Consider the following 23475-nt stretch of genomic DNA (forward strand, 5'->3'; position numbering starts at 1 on the left):
TGTCCTGCTTCCTATAAATAGTCCGAAAGGGTTGGTTCGACCACTTTAAGTATCCTCGTGTTGTCTCTGTTTGCTCGTCTCTTCCAACCGCGGACAAATAAACGGAGAAAAAAGTAGAGAAGTAGAGCTGTACCAGTCGCATCCTCTACTTAAGTCGCGGCACTATATTCTCCGTATACAGACGGTCCGATGTATCTGAAAATACGGTACGGTACCGTGGGCCATTATCGTTGGACGAGCTGTCCAGCCGTCGACAGATACAGTCACGAGCCAGTTGTAACTTGCAAACAGTCCAATAGTTGCAAACCAGCGAGCGCATCGGTCCTCAAGGGACAGACGGTCGCGCGTGTCTACACGTGTACGCGCACGAAAGAGAAAACGCGACGCCGGTGCCGACGCGGCGCGGTGGCGAGCGGAGAGGAAACACGTCGAGAGCGTGTATCAATATTGGCCCAGGCTGCCTAAATGTTGAGCCGCGCGCTATCAGCGTTGCTGGATACATTATTCATGCGCGATAAAATATTCCCTGGGCCGGGTTGCACCGACACGCCTCATACATCGACTCGGGAACTGCGCGTTAGAGCTCGACTACCACGCAACGAATAAAACTCTGACGTTTCCGGGACCTTCGATTTCTCGTCACTGGGTCACTTTGCCATTGCTATTTGTTCGATTAGCCAGATCGCTCGTGTCAGATCATCAGGCTAAGCTATAGGGCGTGTTAATGATAACCCGTTGCGTAGCTCTGTATGTCTCGTCAGAGCGTGGCTTGTCAGAGTCGCGAGGATTAACTTCTGCCCTCGTGTTGCATCCTGGAGCATCGAGATCCTCGTCACCATTCCCATTTTATCCGAATCGCGTTCGTTCCGCATTCACCGCGCGCGTAACTCTCGTCTACCGATTGCAGCACTAATCATAAAGGTGTCGACTAAACTCTGAACCGATTACCATCCACGTTGGAAAACATTTCACGCGTCCGCGAAATCTGAAAAAGTTTCTCATGGTATTTCGCCTGGTTCAGAAAAGGGAAATTGCAGAAAGGGAGATCAGAGAATCCAATTTACGGGGAATAGATGCCAATGAGCCACTCCTTTTTAACGATAGCCTTAGACGCGCTAACGAGAATCAATCCTACCTAGGGACGTCCAAGGGGATGTCGCGATTAATTAATTATCGGTTAAGAGCCGGACGGACGCGAATGGTTGGGAAAGGGTGCGACGAGAGAAAAAAGCATCGGCAAAGGTCGGAGGTATATTTCCCACGTGCACACCGAAGAATCGAATCGAATCGAATCGGCGCGGCGCGGCGCGGCGCGACGCGGCGCGACTCGAAAGGGATCAGAGTTCGAGAATCGAATCTACAGGCGTTATTTGCGAACGCGACGCGGGGCCTTTTGAGACGAACGTTCCGCAAAATCGTGCAAATTAAATTAGACTGCGTGGAAACGGGCTGCAGACAGCGCTTTCACGGATACCTCGTAATAGAAATTTTACTGTGCGACCATTTAAAAGCAGAAATTAATATACCACAAAAAACCGTGGTCGATATTTCACGATATTTCGCGTCTACAGTGAAAGTAATAATATCTCAAGAAATTCCTTGTTACGTACGAGTACGAGGAATACAGAAAATGTCGAGAATGTAAATTAATAACGCGACATGTGGAAGAAAAAACAGGGAAACGAGTATTTCCGTAAAAAATATGCAACGAAGCCCTGGGAAGAAATTGAGCCGAACGCGAGGTCGAAACGTTTCGCGAAGAAAATTAAATACTCGTTTGTACGTTTAACTTACGGTGAATTTAAAATTTAAAATTCAATTATATCCAGACGGAAAGTAGAATAGAGCTACGTGTAACTGAAATATAGTACAAGTCACCGTTGTAACGTTTATAATCCGTAATAAATTCGAGGAACCACGAATCGGAAGTTTTTCGATGAAAACGATACAACCTGGCACGATTTCTATACTCACTTGGCAAACACAAACAATTATCCCCTCGACGAACCACCAGCCTCCGACCGCTAAATGCAATTTACGACAAACAATCCAGGAGCATCTAATTTGCTGTTGGTCGCGAAGCAGCCAGCAATTAATAGCAGCAAACAGATGCTAATTATAAAGTAACTCGAAGAAAACGGTGGCGCATCGCGTCGATTGTTCTTCTAATGAGATTTCGACGACCGCATTCTCCGCGATGCAGTCGCCCCCTCTGTTCTACAACTTGGCAATTGCTAATTAATTGGAGCGCTAATTAGGACAGCGTGGTTCGGGCGTTTGTACAGTTTCGCGTGGAAATGTCGAAGCTTCGCGGTCGCGTACTTCTGCGTCTTGATTGATACACGTTCAATTACTCGCACTTGTACGACAATTGTAAGACAAAGCAAGAATAAAGGGAGTAACGGTATGAAATGTCGCGGTCGTTCGATCAGCATTTCATTTTCGTCGCGATAGCAAATAGTTAGCAACGTGAACGAATCCCGGCACTTTATCAAAATCGCGAGTAATCGATCGCAGTTTAGCTATATTATTCTACCGTACGTATTTTGCAAATATTTTCCGTTACACGTCGTGTTTACGTAATATTTTCCGTGATATTTTTCCTCGCGGTCAAACTGAAACGTGACTTTATTGCGGGACGATAACAATATTCTACGATTTTTCAACCATTTTTCTTTATTTATCCATATTTGGTCGTTCAGCCTATCGAGCAAATATTTCCGTTGCCTTGACATCGAACAAATTATTCAAATATTTATCACCGATTGAATTTTCCGGTATTTAAATCGAGCCTTTTTCCGCGAATTTCAAAGCTTTGGTTTTTCGCACAAATACCATCGATTCGAAAAATCCTTTTCCGATTTCCAGACTCAAGATCTCGATTTCGTTGTACGTATTTACCGAATGCACAGCCTACGGTACTCGAGACGCAACATTCAACCAGGAATATTCGGATAATTAACCGACGCGACGATTTAATGGAAACGACTTCAGTTTCCATGTTTGTATCATTTCGCAAGCACAGTGCCGAATACGCTGTTCAACTAAATACGCGGCTCGTATTGACTTTGATAATATTATTGCAGTGTACATGCCGATGTAACGTTTCTGGTCATGTTCGCGGGCATTTTGTACGATAAAATAACTCGCGATACGAGTGATTCATCGACTCGTTTCGCGATTTTTATTCTTCTCCCAAGTACCTAGAGGATCTACGATCCACTACCGAGACTCGATCGAAATTTCCGTTGGAACGACATATAATTTTCAGCGATTTATCCCGAAATTTCAACAGGGGGACGTGAACATTAATTCGCGTTCAAAAGAGGGGACAGACTCGACACACGCTAATTGCTCGCTGTTCATTCGCCGAGTGTTATCAAGTTTTAATACCGTCGGCCTGGAAATTTGTAATCGCCCAGCACGCGAGCTACAAATCGACTATGGCTAATTAATTAACGCGCCAATTAGGACGATGCCAGGGTGTTTCCCGCGATCCACCTGCCGGCCGAGATTTCGACAATGCCGAATCCATTAGCATCCTGCATTGATAGACACACAATGGTGCAACTGCTGCTAACTATGCCCAGTTTCGACCTAATTAATGCGTAAAGTCTGCATGGAAGATACGCGAAAACATTGCTCAAAGGACCACATTTAACGTGACAAGGAAACGCTTTCGCTATCGACTGATATTTCCTGCATCTAGAGGAGGATATTGCTAATCTCGTTAACCCTCGAGTGTCTAGCTTTCTAGTTGAATGCTTATACGTATCGAGGATCTTTAATTTTAGAATACAGATGCATCGATAAACATTTTTGGGAAAGGCTGACATTCAGCTGGGCAAAGCGTGGAAAACACGGAGGAATTTTATACCTGGTTATGACACACACCACCATACAGTAAATCGTAGGCCAGCGGGTTAAGGGATAGGTATTATCGTCGGTGACTAAATCGAGTCGATGCTAATGGAAATATTATTAGAATTCTGGCTCCGAGAATATCGAAAAGCCCCGTGACGAGCAATCAACATTCCGACAGGGATATTTATCACAGTTTATTTATTGCGTCACGTGACTGCCGGTAAACCGATCCAAATGAAACGAATCAGGAGAGAGGTGGAGCAAGCTGTGCCTGCGCCGCGGTCGACGAACAATCAATTTTCAATAAACCGACAGGTAAATGTATTTACAAACGATTATTCACATAAATCGTGGTTTAAATCAAATTGCGCCGTGCTTGCCACGAAACAATCGAAACGCTGAAAATGCCTAAATAACGGGTTATCGTTACGCCAGTCACGATAAACTGTCCCTCCGGTTCTTCGACCCTCAATGTTCAGACATTTCTTCGTCGACTACTCTCGGTTTCTTTGGTTGACTAAGCGTTTAGACGAACGTCAATGATCGAAATGATCGGTCACGAATGATCCGTAACGCGGCAAACATGTTGAGAGAAAACATTTTTCGTAAATTAATACGTAGCTGTATACAAGTAGCGAGCACGCACGGGTACATGGCGGTGGAACAGGGAGCAGGGAACGGGGCATCTGTCTGTAATTAATGGAAAATGGAGAACGCCAGTCGCGAAACAACCGTGGAAAGAAGCTGCTGTGACGATTTAATTAGCGGCCGTCGATCGACGCGCGTCCGATGAATTACAGGCTGGAACGTGATCGACGAAAAATTCCCACGACGAAATAATAAATTTCCAGCTCGCGTCACGAGAACAAATCCTTCCGAACAATTCATTGTTATCGGTTTGTCGACGTTTTTCTGTGTTTGCATTATTTTACTTTTATTCTGGTTGTGTTCCGATAATCTGGATATTTGATCGGCATGGATCAAAAGTCCCTCGTCGACGCGCGTCCGGTTATAAATACCCGGCCACTCTAACTCGCGTTTAATCGTGTGATACGCGCGACGCGACATAAATGACACCGCGGTCCCAGTTTCCGCCGGAAGTTCGTGTTTTCATCACCGATCCCCCGTATTTCTGAACACTCCCGTCATCGATTCGCGGCCAGTTTTTCACTCGATAATGTTTGATGCAAGCTATGGATAAAGTGGTAGGCTTTCGAGTTCGTTATTTTCTGCATTCCTTGTTTCGGAGGAAATTCCTGTAAACGCAAGATTGCATTGTTTACATAGTAGAAGTTGGTATCCGGTTACGAAACTGCTACTTTCCACTCCGAGCCCCTTCACGTCGAATTCTCGAGACCTACAAGAATTTACGTCGATTCCTCGACAACGATCGAGTCGATAAAACAACAGAGTCCAGCCTATAATTTGCCAGCGTTCAGGAACGAAAAGTAACGCGAAAGGCAAATCGAGCGAGGGCTTCTCTGTTCCTTGAACGATGATGCTCGATCACATCGGAAGTCAAATAAAATCGAGATTCAGAGGAGAGCGAACAAATAGCGCCGCCTCTCGCGAATGCTCGCAGTGTTTGCTGGGAAGTCGCGATCCGTCCGTGCAAACCTCGCGGTACGAGCTTCGCATATTCCCCGCGCAAGCTGTTTGCGTTTTCACGGATTCGATGGACACTCGAAGACTGTAACTGCCGCCGCGCCGTTCCGGACGTTTCGGACTCGCGTCGACTTTAACACGAGCTCTGCACCGCGGTCACGTTGGTTCCTCGCGGTTCTCGACAAGTATCGAGGCGGGTAAACGAGCTCGAGAGTCTAACGATTCCAATACGGATCAGAAATCTTCGATGCAGCGTCACCCACGCGAACTGACGTCCCAGATCTTGATGACATTTTTTTCGATTACTCTGCAACATTAATAAATATTCTGCGCTGTTCGTTTTCGAGAAAAAATATCAATTAGTTTACGAGCAACTTGAATCAAGCGTGAAAGTTGAGCACGCAATGTTCATTTGTGTCGTAGAATAGCCAAAAAAGATTTGATCGAGATGGATCAGGTAATTCGGGTTCCGTTCTCTCGGCGAATTAAAAATCTTTTATTCAAAGAAGGTAAAGTACGATAGGAGAGTTTTCTAAAAGAAAAGACGGATAGATCGAGAGGAATTAAAAAGGGATGTCGGTCGATCGTTGAAGGTTCAAGTGGTCGCGGTAATTGCTAATTAACATTTATTAGAGTTTCCGTCGAGAGAACCCTACCGCGTTATTTATGCAGGAACACGCGATAACCACGCGCACAACTAATTACGAAAGACCGTTTCGCAGTCGTTTTGCAACAATTTGGAACGGAAAGGGGTCCCCGATGTCGAAATACCACGTCAAAGAGTGGAACCCATTGGCTTTTCATCGTATGCAATTATAGCAGGCATTAAAACGGCCCGGCCGCGATAAACAATGACCGGGGGGTTTCGCGAGCGGCGCATCCTGCGAGCCGCAGATTCATCTCTCCCTTCCGCTTCGTCTATTTCGCGTATTTAGTTTATTCGCATTCAACCGATTCTCTGGAGTTTCATTCAGCCGGTCTATTCAATCGTCGAGCACCGATATATCGAGTGTCATTACTCGATTACAACTCCGTGGCTGTTTTATGCTTGTGGCCTATTTATTCGATCTAATTACCATTCACAATAAAATGCTATCAACCAGTCACGTTTGCTGATTTCTCATAGCCATCAACGTAGCGTCTAGTCGAATCGACCGTGGTCCAACCGAGGGGCATTGCGCTCGTGATAATGTTATCGATACACAACGTACCCAACCACAAAGGTATCCCTAAACCAAATTCGACGCGCAATCATTTGCTCGCTTATTAAATACTTGGCAACTTTCAATTCGAAATAGAGACTTGATCGCGGCTCAAATTTCGACTCGTTTAACCCTCTTATTCGGTTATATCTTTATAAATGGCAGCCCACGATTATCGATACAGTGGAACTCGATTCGTACCAACGCTCCATTCGCTCGAGGAACTCTCGGATTTATCCCTCTATCGACGATTTCTCGTCCGTTTTCTAGTATTATTAGATCGTCTAAATTCTTCGATAAATTTCAATCGCCGCGGTATACCTTTCATTCATCGACTCGTTTCAACTCATTTCAACGAATATCAATGAATTAATCGTCGAGTTTGTAAATAGCTCTCGAGCTTGAATACCGCATTCCCCTGCTTTTCAATTACTTAAAACACGCGTCGCGAGAATACGCGGATAAATCGCGCTCCTCGAGGTCTCGTCTCGCTTTTTACCGCTTCTCTCTTCTCGCGATCGCACTTCCGGTTTCCCAATATCCGTCAAGTCGACGAGCACGATAAGAGCGCGATGCGATGGAATTACTTCTCTCGAACAAGCCCTGGCGAACACAGAAATGCCGGACGCCCGAATAACGTGCCAACAACGTCAACGTCGTCGACGACGATCAACGCCAGTAATTCATTAGATGCGCGCCAATAAGCAGGAATATCGAGCAATCTTACTAAGCGGTCTTAGTCGGAGATAATTCGACATTTTTCGGACCCGAAAAGCCCAGGATTACGGTCTACGTTCAAGTAACCACATTTTACTAAACTTGACAGCTGATAGAACACTGCTTCATTTTTTTTTTCTTTTTAAGAAATCTGCTTGTATTCCCAAAACTCCAATTACTCGAAATAGAGCAGCTCTGGTTTACTTCCCGTGGAAAGAAACGATACGGAGAAAGTGTTATGCCGTCTAATAGGGACGTTCTGCACGAAATTTCGCAATACTTCTACTTGGAGGATTCGCGATTTCTCCTTCGTCGAGGAGAGATCAACGTCGATCCGTCGACCTGGATCCCGAGATTTTCCGCGGTTTCGCCTCTGCCTTCTCCTCGCGATCGCGAATCACAAAGTCACCGAGTCACCAAGCATATTTTCGTGGACAAATAACAGCGAACCCGGTGCAAAACTGACGAGTGAATGCTGCGAATATTCCTCCAACATGGTGCTCCACCTGTCCTTTTTTTTTTTTAGCGAAACATCTCATAAATGAAATATCCATTTCATGAAATTTCGCGATAACCTATGCTCCATCTGGTAAATATTTTAGCTGGTGCATCGGGAGTCTTTCAACTACAAAAAGCATGCAAAATATAAACGTTCGGAAAACTCGGTTAATTATCGAATAGCTACGAACAGTTATCGAAGAAACATGGGAATCGGGGGGCTCGCCGATAATCAATTCCAGATGCGCATCGCGTGACACGATAGAATTCATTTAATTAATTTCTAGAAAAAGGTATACGTTTCTATTGTTAATGGTCGTCTGGATGAGCTCGAAGCTCGAAACGCTTATCCGGCTGTGTCAAATTATAAATGCTCCGACAGACATGTTTTGAATGTTTAAATCCATCGGAATCCGTCTGGGATCTTTGCGTTCTGACAATGTCCAACAGAGAAAGACAAACCCAGAATACTTTACACCTCGTTCCATACTTGCTTTCGTAAACTACTGTTATATAGAAAGTAGACGGTAGACGGAAAACGCCTTCCTCGGTTTTAGGAATTTCATTAAAAAAAGTATGTAAAATTTACGATTGTAAAGCGAGCGAGGAGCAACGATGAACCGGGCTAAACGAGGCAGAGAGTTTTTCGAGGGAAATCCAAGCGAGCCATGTTGCCCAACGCGAAAACCGAGCGTTACGTTGGTCTGTTTCGAGGCGCGGTGTATTTAACTCGCCTAATGGTTAATCAACGCACGTATGCGCTTCCCTAGGCGAAACCATCCCGTAGGAAAGTTGGCTGGATAGTCAGGACTCGCATGGTTGATTAGGAAAGGACCACCATCGGAGGATGGGGATAGCTTTAATAACTTCGTAACTCTACTTACGAATTGCGGAAACGAGGCCGGATTACCGGCCATCCGCACCGATTTCCCCTCGAAATTTCTTTCCGTGAATCCCCCTACGATCTTCGGGATCCCATTCCAGCTCTGGAATGGCGGAAAAAACTTGTGAAAAGTTGAAACTTGTCCGAACGATGGCCAAGACAAACCGTACTCCTGCTGAGATGGTTGTATTATTTTTGTTCGCTGGCTTCGCTTTTCCTTCCTTTCTTCCGTTATCTCTTCGGTCGAGTGCGAACCGTTCGAAACGGTAATGAATGTACGACCGAAGAAATTTATATCCGAATCGTTGGAAAAGTTGCGAGGCAGCGGGATCGATAGCGGCGCTGTTCGCGCTGTTCACGCTGTTCGCGCTATTCGACCGAAAGACACGAGAAATATTTTCAATCGGAGCAGGACATTACGATTTAAATTACTCGATTGAAATGCAAGAATAAATGGAAGGATACGGGAAGAATATCGAGGCTGTGATTAGTTTCGAACTTTCGTTGAATTTTTCACTCCGGATCTATCTCGCGGTAAAACTTTTCGATCGAGGGGTTCCAGACATTTCCATAACGATGACATTCTTTTCGTTCTTCGTTTTTAATAATTTTAGAAATAGTAACACGAGTAAAAACACTGACAATTTAACCAACTTAGATCTTATTAGTAAGAGATTGCCGGTGTGCGCCGTAACGGAAGAGAAAACTCTTAACATAACAGCTTAACATAATAGCGTAAATAGAAACACCGTTCAACGAGTAAACTCGTTTGAAGCAAAGGAGTGGAATGGCGCAAAGAATTTAAGCAAACAAAGGAATGCAACACTTTCGACAAACCTTTTAATATTTTCCACTTGCAATCTTTCTCTGTTATTCCGAACAGAGGGAGGTGAGTGGTATCGAGGAAAAGAGTGCTCGCCGTCGAGTCCGAAACTTTCCAACGATAAAATGCATATGCGAGTACGTACCACGCTTACGTACACCAATTTTGGCAAATTCCTAGACCTTTACCCCTTTGCGACAAGCTACTAAACGTCGAGCACATGTTTTCGATCCTTTGGATATAGTGGACGTCGCTCTCTAGCATTCTGGACGCACATTTCAAAGAAATCATTTTCTATAGGTACGCAACAGTTTGTAAGTTAAAATAAAATTTATACATTCGATAACTGCGTTTCCGTAACGTCTGCAACGGATTACGATGTAACAGCGGATCGATATCGATAACTACTTGAGTCGTTCGTATCCGAGCGGAACGCTTACCAATAAAATCTCTATGTGCATAATATTCGAGACTTCCGGTTGTTAGACGCGTCTTTTTCGTTGGTACTTTCCAACCTGGCCTCTACCAGTCGAACGACTGTCTCCCCCGTGCGATCCGACCATTCCATTGCTTTGCGTTCCATCTTCTTGGTTCGAACAGATGCAGCAAAAAAGGATACACGACGTGGTTGTCGATAAGTGACATTCACTGGTCGATATACGTGTATGTACAGTCAGTCCCACAAGTATTCGTACATTCTATGTTTCATGGAAAAGTTTGTTTAAATGAAATGATAGCGAGCAAACCTATCATTTAATTTAGACAAATTTCTTCGATGAACGTATATTTATAGGATTGACCGTACAGAAACCAGCCGTGATTGAGTTTGTCACGAAACCGGTGGTTAGCGCAAGTATGGACGGGGCGATTGTCTCGAGCAGAATATCTTTCATCTCGACTGTAACGTTGCAAAGAACGCGGTTGTTTGTATAGTCCAGCGAAGCAATCGCTAGAAATTGGAACAATTGTTTCAATCCTCCTTTTTCGGCAGCATCGCAGCCAGCTCGAACTGAAGACTCCTGGGAATGTCGAGGTGAAAGGCCTGTAGATCGTACGATAGACGCCGCTTGATGGTCCTCAGCGACATCTCTCGCAACGTATACAACGGCAGCGTGATGTATACGTATAGCCTTTCGCGTTGCCACGGTTGCGGAAAGAAGACGTCCCTCTGATTAACCGTGTACCTGAAAACGTGTTTCCATCCAACCTACGATCCTTGGCGCGATAAACTAAAATCTAATTCACGTTGACGTTGGGTGGGTGACTTGCCTCGAATCGTTCAGCCTCGAACGCAGAAAGAGTTACGGTTCCATCGGGATGCAAGTTGCTGTATTCCTTCGCAGATGGAACACTTTACTTACCTAGTCGCTTCGAATGCCTTCGATAACGCGAAGCTGCCGCGTAAACGGAAGGTTAGCGTAAAGAATGGCTTGGTCGCGTCCACCAAACTCTTTCTTCGTTCGATGCTCTCTTTTACGAATGATAGGTTCGACAAACTCCAATCTTGCTAATCAAAGCATCGTCTGGTATCTCCGGGAGGTTTTAAAACCGAACAGATACGAGAGGAGAGTAGCCGTCGCTGTTTTAGCCGATTCGATGGACTAAAAATAAAGCTAAACGTCGAACGGTTCTCCTACCTGTCGTTCGTTTCATTGTCAACAAAGATCCACGGATGGGTGACAAACGTGTTGATATCCTTGTGTTCGTCAGGCGTCAACACGCCATAGCTGACCGCCTGTCCCTGGTAGTCGATCCAATACAAACCGACGTGGCGCTGCGTCGTATTGATGAACTTAACGAAAGTCCTCTGATCGTTGTTGATCGAACGAAGAAACTGCGGCTGCTGCTGCTGCTGCTGCTGCTGTTGCTGCTGATTCTCTCCCATTTTCATGCCACCTTTTATCCGCCGTTTCAACCCTCCGAAATTCCTCACCCGCCACCGCGAATCGTCCACCGAAATTCTCGCCTCTGCTCTCGACTCCGCCTTCGTCTTCGCCTTTGCCTTCGCCTTCGCCTTCGCCTTCACCTCCCCTTGTCCTAAGGAGTTCTCAACGACTGAAAGCAAAAAAATCAAGGAGGACTGGGATTAATCGAGGATGTCTACCCGATGTGCTCCGACGAATCTTTTCAAATTACGGCTTCTTTCAAGTTTCATGGGCTTTGGTGAACGGAGCAAGCCGAGGAAGCGCAATATCCTCTCGCGAGTGCAATCGGAACGATACTCGAAATTCGCGCAGACGTAACGTTACATCTCGCCGAGGAATAATTGTTCCTCTCGGTTAGATCTGTCTTCGTTAACGTTCCCTTCCACTGAACCTGATATCCTACCTGACTCGGCCACCGCTGCTACACGTAGAAACGTGGAAAACGCAAGGTTCAGCTCTCAGCTTTTCCCCTGATTCCAAGTTTTCGTTCGTTAAGCTATTTCGAATATGTTTTACGAAAACAAATTCCCTCTGATGAATTTTAAATACTTGTATTTTGGAAGCCAATGAATTTTTTTAAAAGGATGCGACATCGGAACGGACCAAGAAAATAGACGGAATTGGCAAATATATCATAAAAAAACGATCGAACATCTGCGCGGGGGATATTTCTGTTTGCATTTTCGCGTCGCGTCGGCGAAGAAGAGTATATTTGGAAGAAGAGGTTGCCGGTTGCCGCGTACGAAAATCTGACGAAGCTGCAATCTTTTGTTGGAAACATAAATGAAGCACGGTGGCGTGCAACTACTTTGAAAATTTCAGGAAATAAATTTCCGATACACAGGAATAGCCTGGCTAGAAATACGGAAAAGTTGAAGGAGCGCGAAGCGAGCATCGATACTAATTCGTTTAAGCGACGTTTAAATCTGACGTTAACTCGACGTGAAAAGCGTTTATCTATGGAAAGCAATTATTAATGAAGATGTACATTTTCTAGCGGTTTCGCCACCGAGAAATATCTAGGGAAATGGAGGCGAAGCGTCGCGTCGTAATATACACGTAATATACATATATTACGCGAAATTTCTTTAAAATTTTTTATTTATATCTACCTATGTATACGCCGAGCAACCAGAATGCGTCCTCAAGTATTTTTAAAGACAGCAAATATAGTCGAGTGCCGAAATTTCGCCTCGGATATCTTGATTTCGTTTCTCTGCAGATCTACGAAATCTCTCTCTCTCTCTCCCTCTCTCTCTCCAGGGTAAATGTTCCCGGCACTCTCATCGGTTTATAAAACTGCAAAACAATGGCGGAGAACGCCAAAACTCCATTACGGCTTTCCCCAGGAAAGTGGAAGCGCGGAAAAGGCAGGCGCGTGCGCGAGCGTCCACGCGACTGTCGGATATCCGTATCACGTGCATACGTTTGATATTTTTAGAAAAAGCAAGTACATACATACATTCGATTGATTCTTCGATAAGGAATATACCGTATAATCACAGGTTCTCGGCGTGGCGAGATCGTAAAGATCTGGCGATACCGCTACGAGTTGGAATTAGACGAAATTTTATGCTCCGTCGTTTCGTTAAAACTTTTTTGCCTGGCGTTTATCGATAACCGTAAAACAGGGGCGGAATCGAGCAACTGGCACGTGGCGTCACGGTCCGAATTAGCGATGACAAGGGAGGACCGAGATTTATTCCTCTCGGCCGACCGCTCGCAATAAGAACTTATTCCGTATATCTTTCGCGATTTATCGCGACTCGAGCCTTTTTCTCGCGGGATTCGAACTTCTAACCCGTGGAACCATTCGTTCGTTCCTGATTCCAGAAGATTGGTAGCGCGCGGATTATGAAGAAAGTAACCGCGGTTATTCCCATACTTGCGTCAAAAACTTTCATCCAGAAGCTTCGCTGGTATGGTCGGAATTTTCAACGCAGACATTTTGACCTCGTAGCATTCGAACTTGTCCAGTCTATTTAGAAATGTCACAGATTCTGATACAATTTTTTACGGTTATTCTACAACATTAATAAATATTCTATGCAAAAGCATAGAATAGCGTGTCAACGCTATTTCGTTTCCGAGAGAACGACGAATTAAATAGAATTAAAATTGTATAAAAACCGAAACAAATTTCGCGTGCTTTTGTACGGCGTTGAGGAAAAATTAAAAAAAAAAAAAAAAAAAAATTTGGTTATATTTGTTTTTCTTTCAATTTGTCTACTGGAAACAGTTCCGGTGTCAGGGCCAGGTTCGACAGGTAATTGGTAAATTCGATAACGTTCCGTACGAGTGGATGCGCCGAAAGGCGAACAAAATATTTCTGCGCGACAAGCTCAGTTTCGCTTTAAAAATTAATCGAGCCGGCACGTTCGATAGGAACGGCTGCGGAATTCCCGTAACGAGTGAATCGCTCTACTGGGAAGAATATATCCGCGCGAAGAAACTTTTCGTGCTTGCTTTACGAAATTCTCTCGCGGTGGCAAAAGACGGAGGTACCATTCGCGTCCCCGAATTTGAATATAGCAGCGGTGCGTCACGAAACCGTGGTACTTTTCCGAGTTTCTTTACACCGCGATCGTGATAAACGTTCGCGAATAAACGCGTTCACGGAAAAAAGAATCGAAAGTGAATTTTTCGCTGACCACTGTTTCCCGATTAAGGGGGTATTCTAGTTTAGCGTGTCAATTTTTAGTTCTTTTTGAGGAATTCTTTTTGAAGGCATACACTTTGAGAAAATGCAAATAAGAAAAATCGATATTTTAAAAGTATTAGACTTTCAAGAACACCCCCTTAAATGGAACATGTAATAGGGAATATTGGAGTTATATTTCAAAAGATTTTGGAGAAGATACTGTAAATACATAGCGCGCTTTCTCGCTGCGAAAATTGTTATTCTAGCGAAAAACGATCAATAACGGAACCGAAGGTAACGTTTCATCGAAAATCTGACGCTCGAACGACGAGGAAACGACGAAAGCGCATTATCGTTCATCATCCGTGTTTTTACGTATTCTTCTTCGTCGGTAGCAACGGTTTTGTTTTCCTTAGAAAATGCTCGGCGATTCCAATGCTTGGGTAGGCTGAAAGCAAGTTTAACAAACGCGCTATAAATATAAGATTTACGGGTACGTTTAAAGCTGCAATCGATGTAAAAACTCGTTGCAAGTTGTTCGATGCGTTCTACTCTCTCGCAAAATATCCAACGACGTCAAACTTGGATTGATTCTTACAGGCTTCCGTGGCGGTAAAGATTGCCTGACCAACTTCGACGAGTCGTTACTTCCAATTTGAAGGGATCCGCCGCTCGTCGCTCGTCGCTCGGCGCAGTCGGCCATTTCGCGGAGTTTGTTGCAAATTACCAGGGAAATTACAACGTCGGCTCGGCCTGACTCGGCTAGGTGTAATTTCACTGGCACGATAGTCGACATCGCTAGATACCATCTCCCTCCCTCTCCCTCGGTGTTCAATTCATCGATTTAACCGAACCTCGCTGTTTCGTCGGCGTATTTTCGGCTTGGACCTCGATTAACCTCCTTGACTATGTGAGAATCAACGACTTCATTTTCAACGCTTGACAAACTCATTCGTGGAAACTTTGCGAGAACATGCCGTAAACGTCAGGGTCGATTGATCATTTTCCGATGGATAAACTTCAAATTAAATTTCAACCTTTCGATTTGCGCAAGGTAATTAAGAAAGACTCGATTGATTTGGCTAGCCACCAAAATTGGACCGTGTCGATCATTGGTTGAAAATAATTCAATAATGCGGTTTATCCAATATTTTTTTAACGCTCTCACGAAACGATTCGTGATACGTTAAAAGCATCCGGTTGATAGGCTCGAAATGTATTAGTTAGAGTGGAAAGTAGTGTCGTTTCTTTTACATTAAATTCAAAGAAATTTTGCCATCTAGCGTGCAAATTCTCAATGCCAGATCGATCAAAATCAACGAGCTGACGAATGATAAACGAGTAGTATATAAAATTGCAAAAACAACGTTACTTTCCAGTCCACCTAATAATATATCTCGACGAACCCTTTGATCTTGAGAAAAATGTCACGCTGGTCGACGCGAGAAGACAAACTCCCGTCTTCATCCCCCAGTGTCCTTACGACTGTGCTTCTTCTATCGTGAATGCATTGTCTCGTCGCGCAAAACAGCGAGACAGAGATGGTTATCGCGTTATAATCGGCCGTCCTTTGAATTTCAGTGGCGCAAAACCTGTACGCGTCGCCGAGGTGGCGCTAGAATAACCAAGTTTATCGTTTGTTGCATGTAACTTCTCGAAATTTGGTAGAGCGAAGAAAACGTGAAAGCGCAAAAACGGAAGCTCGAGTACGAAACGGAATCGAGTACGATTTCGAAACTAGGATAAAAAGCAGCGCAACCCAGGTACGACAAATGGCCCCGGAACGCGTCTGCGGTCCTACGTACGCGTATCAAACTCGTCTAAAAGCCTCTCAAGGTTCTATGTACAAATCCTATTTGACGGTTCTCGGTGTATCGCTGAGAGGATGAACGATCGCTCGACTCGGAGGGAATCGAAAACGCGACACGTCGCCAAGTAACCTCCGAGAAGTGTCTGCAAACGGTGCAGCCTTAATTTCCTGGCAGACACATGCAAAACGTTTGCAGCTCGCCGACGAGCAATCTCCACGGTCGCCAAGTATTTACTTAGGCCGAGTCGCAGGAGAACCAGAAATTGCGACTGCGAGCGAGCCTTGGTAACAGATGCACCGGTACTTTATTACGTTTCCTGGAAGTGGTCTCTCGCTACAGAACGGCAAAGAAACTCGTCGAAAGCTTGGCCCGCGCCATAAATAAGAAGCACGAGGAAAATGCGATATAAAATGGTACGAGGTGCACTTTGAACTTGAAGCGTGCGCGCGGATCTCGTTAGACAAGATTTCGCGAATGTACGCGGTCGCCTAAATCGCGCTCGGTTAAATATTTCCATCCTTGCATTAGAGTAGACCAATAAAGATCCGATCGATACAAAACAAAGTCCATTCCTAGACTTCGTCCACCCTTCGCCATGTAACACCAACGAGAACCATGACGAGACCTTTCCTTTTAAAAGAACATCGACTTGATCGAAATAATGCAAAAAGAGAACGGTGAAAAGCGCCTAGATGTATTTTATCCGACATCGTTACAGCAAAGAAAAAAAAAAAACAGCAAAACACCGTTAATAAAAATGTGACTTCACATTAACGCGAATTGCGCGACAGGCTCTCATTTCGCAACGCGTAAAAAAAAAAACAGAATTTATTTCAAACGACGACGAATGCTTCAAACGAGGCTGCGCGACACAAAAAAATACCAGTAAATTCCACAACGGGCTAACCAGCCACTCGTCGGCAACGTGCTCGTTCAAAATTAATACTCACGTTGTGATACGGCTGGAAGCAAATAAAAAAACCAATGCATAAGAGCATCCAATGTCGAAATGAAAAATATTAATTACGAAATTTAATACGTAACTAGAGACAGACTATATTTTGTTTACTCTTCTGCGAAAATATTCACCCGTGAGGAACGCGATTCGCTCTCCATTCGGAAAGTTACGTTCGTTCGATGGTGCCGATAAAAACACGGATATTCTCAGTTTTGAGAACAGGATAGTACTTGTTGAATTTACCGTGCGATATTTTTGATCCAAATTGCTATGGCAAATTGACAAGAAGAATATGTTCACGTTCGAATGTACGCGTTCGCTTTTATCCACGCGATAATTGTACCTTTAAAATTGTATCTCGTCGTAGATCCGCCGCTAGAATCGAAACGTTACAGGTGGATAGGCGATGCGCGTCGACAAACACGTTCGAGGGTAACGTTATACAAAAACGACGTTAATGACGTTAACGCGATACTTGGACAACCGGACACTGGATAACGATTAATGCTGGCAGACTCTGTTTCCGTTTGTTCGTTCCCGGCATGAGCCAATGATCTATACTGGCGATTACAGCGTCGATTCCAGGCACGTAACCGTCTCCCGCGCTTTGTGGCTGGCCAGGGGTTAGCAAACAAACGAAAACGCACGTTGTATATCGATTACGTTCGCGCCCGATCGCGGGAACAATGGAGATAATTGAGCGTACGAATTACGATACCGAGAGAAATACAGGCTGAACCGTAGGCGTGCACTGATGGCAGCAGCGAACGGCAATTAGGTCTGCGACAAAGGGACAAGAAGACCGGTATTTGGACAACGCAGCGATTCCCTTTGACGCAAACGCAACGGAACGTTAGTGAAGATCGAGCACCGATACACCGATAGAACTGCCGATTAACATGTTGATCAGCTGCGAGGTTTAAAGTTAAAGGTCCCGTACATGGTATCTCAGGCAAATACGAAACGTACGTTTGCGACGAGAATAGCTCACATTCTCCCGATTAACAGGAGTATCTTTCGGTTGTTCTTTTTCTTGAAGAATCTATCAAGATTTCAGGGAATAAGCGTGTCGTAATACTCCCGAATAAACTTTCTACAAACTATGGGCACGTTAACGAATATACAGCTGCCGGAATAAGCTTTGGAGCAATTTGCGAGTTGTTACGCAAACACGTCTACCGTGACTTTAAAATAACACAAACTGGGTAAACGCGTTAATTAGAATAATCGTAGCGCGTAATCGTATGTCAACACTCGTTACGTGGAATTTCAGGCTAGTAACAGTTGGTTGAGATCCGAGAGACGCTTTCAATCTACACCGATAAGACCAAGTTCGCTTCGAAGATGACGATCTTAGATGTTCCGAATTCACCGGACAAAGTATCACGAAATTCCCGAAGAGAACGGATATATTAACATTGATGAGTGATAAACGAGTAGGATATTGGCGAGTATTGAAGGGTATTGATTTGTTTTTTTTTTTTATTTTATACTGGCTCCCCTTATAGATTGGGTACCTTCGGAACGGTCATTCGACGTGGTTCGGTGTTCACCACCTCGATTTCCGAGTTGTACGATACCGATCCGATAAGAGTCCATTAATTCTCGTCCGAACAAGGCGAACAGAGTAACGCATTCTTATCGGAGGTATTCTTGTAATTTTCAGCCAACGAGATTTTCCACGCGAAGATCGGTCGTGGACGAGGGTAGCAGGCGGAAAACCGTAATCCCAACGCGGAATGCGGACGCGACCGAGGAGCGGTTGGCGGACGTACAAAGCGGCACCGGTTCAAAGGGAATCGAAGCCAACTTTAACCCGAAACGGTCTCGCGAAACAAGAAAATTTCCCACGATACAGGAGAGACAATCGGGAGCTTTGATCGCCAGCTGGAATCCGTTTTGGGTGTTGCTCGTAGAAGCTCGTGCAAATATTCGCAGGGGTCGAACAAACGAGCAACGAGCAAATTTGCAGAGTTGAGGTGCGCTACAAGAATGACCAAATGACCGTTTACAGAGGGCAGCCCCGATTTCGATCTTGGCGATGCGATGCGATGCGATGCGATGATGGAGAACAGCGTCGTTGAACTCTGTCGAGATAATGCGAGTTAAGAGATTATGTCACTTGCTCACCAATTGTTGCTTCCAGATTCGTAGACCTTGTTAAACAATTTATTTATAAAGAATTTATTTAGAAAAATAACGAATCTTAAAAGGTTCCAGAACCGTCGAGTTTCAGCGAATCACGCGAACCTACAACAAAGAGGAAATTTACACGAATTTCAATTCATAGTAAACAACCTGTAACCTCCCCATTGTTTGCAGCGGGCCTCTCAAAACAAATAAGGGTGGCAACGGCGGATGCGAGGGGGATGTAAAGCATCGGGGGTTGGTTGCTTCTCATCTTCGTGCGCGTAACTGAAGATTCTAGTCGTCGTTGGCGTGCTTCAGTAATCGCACGCTCGTCGTGCATCTCGTTATTCATCATCGGTCAACGTTGATCCGCGTTCTTTCCGCGCGTTTCCGTTTCATTCGTCGAATCGGCGAATGAATCGCCATCGAAAACGGGAAAGCGAAAAAACCGGCCAGCGTGCCAGCGAACGCGACCATTTCCCATTGAACGGTAATTTATAAATGGAAACGCATTACGCGTAAATATTAAGAGACGCGTTTAAATTCTCTCGCTTAAAAGCTTTTATTGTTCGGTCGCATTTCGAACTAGAAATAGACGCGACGAACAGGAAGCGCATTTTTTTTATTTAAGGGGAACTGCGAGGCTTTAATAAAATACAAAACTGCCAGAGGCAACGAAGACGATGATGGAGAAGAACCATCGTATAGCCCTGAATATAAAGAAACGACATCAGGAGTTAGTCTATGTGTAATTAGCAATTTTTCACCCTTTCGCTGTTCCCCCCTAAGTCGCCCAAGACAGATCGAGATAGTTGAAAGACAATCGAACGTAGCGTTAATTAGTCCCTTCTGGTCGTGATTTGGTGAATTAACTGGTAACTGCACCGTTAGCGTTCCCCTTGAATCGAACATCGCCGATTCCGTATCCGACCTATCGCAACGTCTTTGCAGTTACAAGTGCACTTGACTGCAAACCGACCCTGTAATTTGCGACCTGTGATCTTTGAGCTTGAACAGTCGATGCGGGGACGCGATAGCAATGCGAACACCTCGATCGAGCTATCGCCTCAAACAGGAACAAAAGCGGCCGCTTCGGCCAAGTTTCGGTGTTAATCGCGTAAAGCGCTCGAGGTTCCGTTGCATTTTTCTCAGACGAAGCGTCTCTAAAAGTCGTTAGGCTTATTATCGCTTCTGTTCTTTTATACATAGTATGGAGTGAAACAATTTACGACGAATCGACCACGAATTCTCGCAAAGAGCACAGGAACGAAAGTACGTAGCGTATAACCGAGTTGACGCACCGATAGCGTTCTGTAGCTCGCTGTAAGTACGCTGTAACGTCGTAAAATCCCCGAGGAAGAAAGTCAATGGGTAAGTTATCGTGCCTTAAAAAGGCCAAGTGTAAGCGCGCTAAAGGTTCACGCCTGTTTTTACAAAATTTATTTCTCTATAACCGTGCTCGTTTCTCTTCGCTCCTATACTTTACAGCCACGTTACGAAAAGAAAATCTCGGAAATTCGACGAATGTTTCAATGGCTCAAGGCCACTTGTCCGTTAGACGCGATTCCTAGTTTTATAGAGTCCGTGGACGTAAGAATTGATCGTACGATAAATCGTGTGTAGGACTGCAAAGCTGGTAATATGGTAGCACCTTACTCCCATACAACGCCAACGTACCCATGCTGTACGATACGTTATAGACAAATCCCACGCACTTTACAATTATCGTTTACACAGTCGTATCAGCCATAGTCGCGTGACTTATCGTGGCATAAATCGTAAGGCCTCTGTTATGCTATCCCAATTTGCCCGTCTGTTTGACAACAAGGACAGACAAAGCGTACGCGTCCGTAGGAATGCGTGTTTCTAATTTAGCCACCGTATCGTTGCGGTTTCAACGCAAATCAGTCACAGACAATTTACATTGCTACAACGATACCAACCGTGGCTCTCTAGAAGCTACCAAGACCAATTTCTACTAATTACTTGGAGGAAAGGGCTCGAATCGACGTCCGTGCGAAGCTGCACGATCTTTACTGTCGAGTCTTCGGCTTGTAATCTTCCTACTTGTCAAATATCGTAAAGGCGATCGTGTTTCCATCGTGGAACAATGGAATGGTCGGCGCAATCAGAGAGAATTAGTGTTTGGTTTCAAAGAAGGAAGTCTTCCTGACGTGTCTGTGTTGTTGCTTTGCCCTGTGTTCGAGCAATTTGCAACTTATCAAATTATTCGCGAATGATCGATACAGTTTCTCCTCTCTCCTCTCTCCTCTCTTCTCTCTCTTGATTCATCGACTTTTACGCGTCGCTGCGAAGCGAACTTTAAAGAAATTTAAAACGCATCGCTGTTTAATCGACGCTTCGAGTTCGCTTTGTTAGAAACGTTCGAATTAACACTCGAGACAATTAGTTAAACGACAAGTCTCGACGAATTATTTTCATCCGTAAGCGTAGCGTTCTATATTATTCCAATAACGAAAGGAATATCGATGCAAATGAACGATGCAACGGGAAAAATTTAATGAGAAATTTCATCACCTTCGCCGAGAGAGAACTTTATGTTTAATAGGAGTAACGATACGAATTATCAAGCAATTATATTGAAAATAAATGTTCCTCTGCCATTGATGCATTACATCTCTGTCGAAAAAGTTTTATAAATTCTGACAGCAAAATCGTACTCTCGGTCATTGTTTGGACAAACGTTACCAATAAATGATTCAACTACTGTTACAAAGTAATTGTTAATTATTCCAGTTAACCGATATAACGATATAGAAAAATTTCTCACGATTAATGTCTCGAATGAATATTTATTCTGAACCGTGATTCTTATTAATATTTAATATTATACCAATATTTCTCGAGAAAATAATATTTCCAAACATGAAAAGCAATTTTACGAATTACTTTATCTCAGTTTTTCGGACCGATACGCATCGACGACAAAATCGAAATTCCCATCACGCCAGGAGACGAGACGAGACGAGACGAGACGAGACGAGACGAGACAAGACGAGACAAGAGAAACCGGAGATAACACGGCCGGGGAAGGGACACAGGCCGCGAGAGGCTGAAGAAAATGATAAACGAGACAACCTCCGATATAGTTGACTGAAACACGACGGTAGCCAATCTTTTTCAACGTTTTCGGATCGCACGTAACGATGCGTTCGATGAACCTACGCCGACGCCGACGCCGGTTTATTTACTATAGTTGCGCGACGCTTACATAAACGTTCTCCACGCTAGAACACGTCTCTGTAAAAACCAACAACGTTCAGTTTCATTTGTCAACAAAGCCTGATTCGATAAGTCGAGAGCTACGCTTTCCCTCGCACTAAAGTTCGTAAGTTGTGCTGTTTCGTAAATAATTTTCATATTTGATACCTCGTTACAGAATGAAAACCAGCCACCGACAAATTGAATTCCCCTTGAACACGGTCTTCCGGGACCTAACTTTCCCCGGAGACTTTATGGCATAGAGCTTCCCATAGGCGGCGCAAGTTGTAGGCTTTCGCGGCTAACGATTGAAGAAAGTTGTTACTTTTGCTGGTTCTATCGGTCTGGAAGCTTCTGGAGTTTAGACGTTAAACCGCTCGAGAGCAGCAAATTCTAACTGGCTGTGCATCGCCGACTGTACAAGTTTTATCGACTTTCTTCGTTCCTGGTCAAACAGAGTTTAATTGCTATTTCTTTGAGTTTGATATTGTTTTTTTAACTGCGTCTTGGTACTTGGCTTACTTGAGCTTAGTATCATTTCGTGCGATACAGTTTCCTCAGAGTTCAACTATTTCCTTTTTCGCGTACTTTTCTATCGTCACGATCGAGTACAATGTACAAATGAAAAAAAAAAAAAGGACAATACTTTTAAATCGATCGATCAGCAGGCTCTTTAAACCTGGCTCTTGCAATAAATAGTATGTACGCGCGTCTCGGTGCTGTTGCTTCGGGAAATTGAAATTCTATAAATTTCGTTTGAAATTTCCATTTTTCAACGCGGTGCCGCCGTTCATTAAAACTCGTGATACCCGATACACGCGCAAAAGTCAGGGGCTCGCGATGGTGTACGTCTAATAAAGGTGCACGAATCCGAGGCTGCACGAAACTACAATCGAGAGGAGCCTGTGTACACACACACACACACACGCAATACCGAATCGATGTTTCACGAAACATGGAAAAGTGTAATTCATGCGCGATGCCATCGCTGGCTCTCGATACATTGTGCCGAGTTGTACGATTCGCTGAATCTCTGTAATTTATCGACGACGTCGAACCCTCGAGCACGGGAAACGACTTCTCGCCAAGACTACTTTTTCTCCGTCCTTCTTCCGGCTGCTTTCCGAACCAATGAAACCAAAGGCACCTTCGGCTTCTAGCCGGAGGACCCGATAATACCGCGAAACATTACGAAA

The 23475-nt window shown here is 44.4% G+C and overlaps 2 protein-coding genes across 4 annotated transcripts in view; both read right to left on the reverse strand.

The window, feature by feature from the left end:
* LOC128888713 (prolyl 4-hydroxylase subunit alpha-1) overlaps window positions 1–23475 on the reverse strand; it is a 176095-nt gene that overhangs the window by 125998 nt on the left and 26622 nt on the right. The gene's annotated exons all lie outside the window — the stretch shown is intronic.
* Window positions 9352–15640, reverse strand: LOC128888715 (von Hippel-Lindau tumor suppressor homolog). The gene is made up of 3 exons (XM_054145796.1): window positions 15565–15640; window positions 11230–11647; window positions 9352–10776 (listed from the first exon to the last, which is right to left on the reverse strand). The coding sequence occupies exons 1-3, from the start codon at window positions 15623–15625 to the stop codon at window positions 10563–10565; spliced, it is 693 nt and encodes a 230-aa protein (XP_054001771.1). The 5' UTR covers window positions 15626–15640; the 3' UTR covers window positions 9352–10562.

The sequence above is a fragment of the Hylaeus anthracinus genome, unplaced genomic scaffold (genome assembly GCF_026225885.1).
Source record: "Hylaeus anthracinus isolate JK02 unplaced genomic scaffold, UHH_iyHylAnth1.0_haploid 11994, whole genome shotgun sequence".
Lineage (NCBI taxonomy): Eukaryota > Metazoa > Arthropoda > Insecta > Hymenoptera > Colletidae > Hylaeus > Hylaeus anthracinus.

Bases quoted from the DNA above. Each gene is read 5' to 3' on its own strand.
- LOC128888715 (XM_054145796.1), bottom strand. From the start codon at position 15,625: ATGAAGACGGGAGTTTGTCTTCTCGCGTCGACCAGCGTGACATTTTTC. The intron at 11,648-15,564 runs GTTCGTCGAGAT...TTTTGCTTTCAG, and splicing joins ATTTTTCTCAAGATCAAAGG to TCGTTGAGAACTCCTTAGGA. The intron at 10,777-11,229 runs GTAGGAGAACCG...ACACGTTTTCAG, and splicing joins GACAATGAAACGAACGACAG to GTACACGGTTAATCAGAGGG.